General features: G+C 38.9%; 1 protein-coding gene across 1 annotated transcript; it reads right to left on the minus strand.

Annotated features, from left to right (window-relative positions):
* Nucleotides 1-1,064: 1,064 nt before the first annotated feature.
* LOC109479419 lies at nt 1,065-5,120 on the minus strand. The gene is made up of 5 exons (XM_019781388.1): nt 4,680-5,120; nt 3,528-3,604; nt 2,402-2,499; nt 1,497-1,606; nt 1,065-1,142 (listed from the first exon to the last, which is right to left on the minus strand). The coding sequence occupies exons 1-5, from the start codon at nt 4,854-4,856 to the stop codon at nt 1,065-1,067; spliced, it is 540 nt and encodes a 179-aa protein (XP_019636947.1). The 5' UTR covers nt 4,857-5,120.
* Between the last annotated feature and the right edge of the window lie 1,479 nt (nt 5,121-6,599).

The following is a 6,599-nucleotide window of genomic DNA, read 5'->3' on the forward strand; positions in this document are numbered from 1 at the left end:
CACAATCACAGGTCTACTTCATCCCCTGCTTCCCTCAGAAGACTTATAAAGGTTATCAAGTTCTGCACAAAATATACACTCAGTATCAAGGCGGTGTGTCGCTACGGTATTCTTTCCCATTGCTGGGGCGTTCGAAAAAGTATCGGGTTACAAGACGCTATTTTGGCCTGTTTTAGACAACGCGTAAAACATTTGAAAAGTAACAAATGGTATTGCATTGTAAATGCCGTCAAAAAAAAGAAATTATCGTCTATCAATGTTACTTGTTTACGTTAAATTGCTGATTTGTAAAAATCTCTTTTCACTGCATGAAAAGCCGTATTTACCGTAACGGTAAATGTGGTGTAAAGCGTGGTAAAGGTTACATTTACCGGCTATTTACCGATCATTTACCTGTTGGTAAATTTGCAGATTTACCCGGTACTTACCAGACATGGTAAGTCCGGTAATGGTTGCCTAAATTTACCCCCATTTACCCAGGTCCTGTAAAGATGCATTTACCGGGATTTACCATCCGCCGTATAAGTCACTGTTATGGGCATTTACCCACCTTTAACGCGTGTGTAAATATGCATTTACCGGGATTTACCATTTGCGGTATAAGCCACAGTAGTAGGTCATTTACCCACATTTAACGCGTGTGTAAATATGCATTTACCAAGATATACCAGCCGCGGTACAAGTCATAGCTACTGTATATAAAGATACATTTTCATTTACCGGGATATATCACTCACGTCATATCTCATACTTAGCGGCATTTACCCAGATGTACTACAAGGTACCTACATCCCCCATAATTAGTTACCCTGGGAGTCTGGGACCTATGCAGTCATATTATACCCACATTCATCGATGCTTATAAAGTACCTTATACCCAGTTGATTAACGAAATCTGAATTTAATAATAAAAGCTGACCAATATGGTTCTAATAATAAAATTTACTGATTCTCAACTTACAAGAAAGAACATTGGGGAACCGATAATTTTCAAATGATGAGCAATACAAATGCTTTACATGATTAACTGTTGAAAAATTTGCTGAGACACTAAACTATCCAGTTTAGTGTCTCAGCAAATTTTTCAACAGTGTATTGTATGACTTCTTCGCCTTTAAGGCTTTCAGGCGATGGTCCAGTTTCTGTTGGCAAAAATAATCATAGATCATTTAATACATCACAAATCCTCGACATTATACTCTGATTAAGCCACACAATTTTAATTTGTTGCTTCTCGGAATCGCTACTCCTATTTTTCCATTTTGAAAAAAAAATTTCCTGCCTAAGCAACTTCAACGATCCACCTTCCTCCCCCCGCAATTTTAAACTTCTTTTCGTATTTTCATCAGTGACACTCACTGTTATTGTTGGCCTTTGGTACCAATGGTACAGGTTTCCACTTTTATCTCTTCCTTCTTCTATTTAGATAGATTTTACATGCACTGCCAGTGTCCATACAAAAAAATGCAATTGCCAAAATTCAATAAGGCACATACCGTAGCTATCCTTGTGTTCCGGACACACTGCTTACGGTGCTTGTTGGTCTTGCCCGTTTGTTCCCTCATCTCGCCCCGCCTCTTACTATCGAAGTAAGTGTCGACAGCAGCTGTGTTGCACAAATAGAAAAATGATGATTTGGGGCTTTCTAAAGGTTTCAACAAAATTTAATTTGAAATTTTTTTCAGGGAACTAGTTGTTGTCTAATTGATCAGCTAAAATTTACATTTTTCAAGTAATTAAGCCAGTTCCTTTGTCTTAAAGTACTTTCAATTATAGATTGAGCAGGGAGACAAAACATGACAACCATTTTGCTACCTTGCCAAAGCTTCTGACTCCAATTGTACAGTGTTATAGCAACAAAAACAGGTACATGCACACTATACATCAGAAGCCAATGCATTTTCAGAAGTGCAAACTGTTCCAGCAACATTTAGGCTTTCTTCAGTGCTTGGACTAAATACCTGCAATTCACTACACCGTACATGTCTTTCTTGGCTCCAATGCTGCTAATGCTAAATGCATGATGCTGTAGGCAATCACATTCAAGAACACCATATGGCAAAAGAACGGATGAACTTTGTGGATTGTTGTTCAACAGGGTATGACATTATTACCACTATTGTTTTCTTTTCACTATTGACCATTTTTTTTCCAGTGAAGTTCCGAAAAGGGTTGAACTTGAACCTGTCTGCCTGATGGACTTATGTGTTCATCATACAATGTATCGCATGTGATGCAATCATACATATACATGACTGTGTTTACACTTACTAACACTGTACAAATCAGAATATACTTACTAACTTAGCAACTTTCAGGGTCAAAGATATAGGATGGTCACATGAAAACACAGTGTTAATCTGTAGAAAACTAGCTATATAATCTTAAAGTGTCATTGCACCTTTGACGATGTCCATTTTGTCTGCATAGCCAGGCAGGAGTCCCTGAACATATCCCAGGACAGCCTTGGTTGTCTCATCATTTGGGGCTGAGGTGGCCCTGCAAAAGTTTTCATTGTTTAACTGTTACATGTATAATGGCATCATCTATTGAAACGGTCAATCTTTATTTCAAGGGATAAGCAATAACATCAGATTTTTGGTTCTCTCAGGTAGCTCCCAAGCATCTGAGCAAGAGAAAAAAATGCAAGAATCTTAGGGGTTTTGTCAACAAATCCACTCGTCAGGAAACACCAGGCATTTCTATTTTAGTGTCACTGTGACATAGTTTAGTTTAGTTTTGTACACTTAAAAACATGCAGACAAGTGCTAATGAATAGTATGATACAAACTTAATAAAATCTTTCCGCATTATAATTTATATTTCTCATAACGATGGACTAATTTTGAATGTTAACGTGAACCTGTACAGGTGTGTAGAAAAAGTATTTTGAGCCATGAATTAGATGCGAATTGCTGTACCTGCTACAAATTTTTGCTGTACCCGGTAATTCTTGCCGTACCATCCATTTTTGCTATACTAAATGGCTGACAAATTGTGACAATGTACAGCGCGGCAGTGCACACTGCGTAGTCACTCAAAAATCATGTCTAAATACCTTGCACAGCAAAGATACACAGTCCCGTATAGCCATATAATGCTAAGAGTAAGACAAACAACCCTGATCAGGCCTAGGAAAAAAAATGTTGTGTTTCCTGTTTCCCGACCGACCCTAGAAAAAACTGCCGACCCTAGCGGCAACCACTTTGAGCAGGTGAAATTGGAGCTGCACTGTACTTGTACAGGGGCAACCCGGGCAAGTATATACTTTGAATACTGACCCTCATATTACAAGTTTAAATGATATGACTTCTTTGTTACTATTAGTATTAGTTGTGCAAGTAAAAATGCTTTTGTGCAAGTAATTCTTATGCCATAAGCACAAGTGCAATTGCAAAGTAACCCAAAAAATGTGATTAGAGCATTGATGACCAAGAAACATTTTTGCATATTCTTACACATGAAAAGATAAAAGCATACAACACTATCAAACTATTTGCGTTATTAACATGCCAATGCTTACTTACTTCATTCCTTTGGCCAAATTCCACTTTTCTCTACCATCGGTGTTAACACAATGGTCGTATCCTTCTTTAACCATGTTCTGCAAAAAAAGTACAAAGATGTGGACTGCAGAATGGATAGCTAGGTAATATCAAGGAGGTTAAAGTCTGCTAGAACCTCCTTGGTAATATAAAAGGAATTCACTGTCATTATATTGAGGCATGAACTGCAAGTATAATTTTTTTAGGTTTTATGTTCAATGACTTGGAAGAAAAGCCTTCGTTGAACTTCGAAGAATATACTAATCTATAGTAGAATGATAAACATTCTATTCTACCATACAAAGCATTATTCAATTATTTTAGACGTTCCTGATATCAGCAAATGTTCCACTTTGTTGTCACTGGCATTCCAACTTGTCACAACTTGCCACAAGCACTGTGTGTGAGTTTCTCACCATTGACCATACACATTTTTGACTTATGGGTGACATTCTTCTGAGGGCCTGTTGTAATTGTCTGAATGACATTTCTAGTTCAAACTCAAATTCCATCGTTTTACAACTCAGGCCACACCAATTTAATTTGTTGGTTCTCGGATTTTTCAGAAAAAATATGAAGCGACAGGGCAAAAAAAAATAAAAACAGGTCTAGGCATCCTATTATAGGCTTAAATGCTATGGAATGAGCCATGAAGTCAACACAAAAGGCTGGGTTAAAATTTAAACATTGAATTTTGAACTTTTAATCAAACCACTGCAATGATAGATGGGAAAATTGTAACAACTAGGAAGAAAAGGACTTTCCTCAACTGTTGATTGAGGACCAGAATCAATTTTTTTCTTTTTTTTGCAAATCAGAAAAAAAACGAAGAGGCGAATCCGAGAACCAACAAATTAAATTGGTGTGGCCTCAAATAAAACATGCACATTTTTTACATCAGAATGATCTTATCACTTATCACTTACTACCATAATAGTACAAGTACTATGCATGTCAAAGTGACAGTACAGATTCTACACACCTGTACTGTGTGCAGTGAAACTAAATTTCTCCTTATCGTAAAATTACCATTATATTACCATGGCATCATACTTTTAAATGTATTTGCAGCAATTCCCTTGTATGTTGAATACAACCGTACACAAACAAATTTTGAAAATATCAAACACATACCCGGACATCATTGGGCACTGTTGGCTTGTTTTGTTTCCCAGCTTGGCGTTGCTTTGAATTCTGGACTGACTGGAGATGATCTAACTGCCGTTCCACCTTTGCCACTCGTTTCAGAATTTCATGTTGGTTGTCCAGGATCTTCTGAAGCATTCGGCCCGGTGCCTGGCTTCTATGCATCGGAACTGTTTGCTAGATGAATGTTATGAAATTATTCACATCAATATTCGATATTGCATTACTTAAATTTAAGCACTGTCAAATCAGAGTCTTAGGAATGGCAAGCAGTTATAAGGAATATGACCCACCTAGACACCTAACATTCATGATGTACACAGCACTCACCTAGGCCAAAGCTCTCTTCAATCTTGACAATGCTATCAACACCCATTTCAGAGATAGAATTATTTATCTTTAACATAATTTATGCTAATGTCAGAATGAGTGGCATGCTTCCCTTTCCAAGCAACATGCCCAACCCATCAAAAGGGGGGGGGGGTCACGATGCAAGTGGCTGTAAAAAAAAATAAGATCATGTGGAGGGGGGGTGGGGGGTGGATGAGGTGGAAATCAACTTTGGATCCTACCCTACTTCTAACCCAGATTTTGCTAAAACATTCCCTAGTTCGAATTCCTGGTCCAGATTTGCTAAAAAAAACTCCCTACTTCCTCATCCAGATGCTCATGCAAAACCTAACCTGGATCCAAGTCCAGAATTTAGCTCAAACCCTAACGTGTTACCCTCCCTCTAATTCAGCCTCTTCCACACCGACCCCCTGCACTCACTCCACAACTATTTTTAACAGCCCAATACAGTACAGCAGATCATAATTTGACGTTGAATTTTCTCGATAGTGACATAATACAACACTTACCGGAGTTGGGCCCCGACCATTATTTGTCTGCCTCTCTCTTCGCCCTTCCAGCCCTGGGCTCCGCTGCGGTGGTGGGAGGGCGCCATGGTCGAAGTTGGGGGAGGGAGAGTCGAAAGAACCATGAGAGCCGTTGTCATTTCCTTCTGGACTCCCAACAGGAGAACTACCGTTGCCAATACTTCTTCCATCGCGCGAATTTGGACTATCGTCTTCGGGTGGGACGCTAAAGCCGCGGCGAGACATGTTCGCAGTGTTCACTGAGGTTATTCTAACCGCCTTCTGCACTTCGAACTCGCACTTCCCGCCCAAAGTGGTTATCAGTCATGCGCACGACGTGCAGGTCAGGGCCAGCTACACCCCAACCAATCACCAACCTGTATCAAGTCCCAGGGGACACACCACGGAGTTGTCAGCAGCACAGGCTCGCATGCCAAGAAGGTTAAATATTAACGTTAACCTCCTAGTGTAAACACAAGGTAAAAAAGACAAAAATCATTATGCTATCTCACGGTGCCGTTACAACTTGCAACAACTTCCCGTCACCATTGATCAACACTTGACATACCATCCTCTCTATTTGAATTTTCTTTCTTTTTTTTGTCTAAAAGAAATTTCCCATAACACTGACGTCATCTACTTTCTGGAAACTTCGTTGCATGTAGCTGTAACATTACGCGGCGCTCATGCAACCGCAAATGAATCGATAAAAAAAAGGATATTTAGCATACAGTGAGCAATGACATCCATTCTTTGACACGACAAACATTATTTTACAACGCAATACAGCTTGACAGCTTTTTTTAATCAGAGAAGCAACAAATTAAATTAGTGTGGCCTTATTGATACACCTATGCTTTTGCAATTTATATTCTGTAGAAATAGAATATCGTTGTGCTGAAAATAACAATGTATTGCTCTTGACTCAGTCCAGCTATAGTTAACAATGTTGATTGTTGAATCACTTTGGGAAATCTAAAAAAGAATCCCTTCCTATCGACCCTATTTTTCCTCCATGAGTGATCACCAAAGGTATTGTTTTTAACGTCTG

Source organism: Branchiostoma belcheri, unplaced genomic scaffold (assembly GCF_001625305.1).
Source record: "Branchiostoma belcheri isolate BF01 breed outbred unplaced genomic scaffold, Haploidv18h27 scaffold481, whole genome shotgun sequence".
Lineage (NCBI taxonomy): Eukaryota > Metazoa > Chordata > Leptocardii > Amphioxiformes > Branchiostomatidae > Branchiostoma > Branchiostoma belcheri.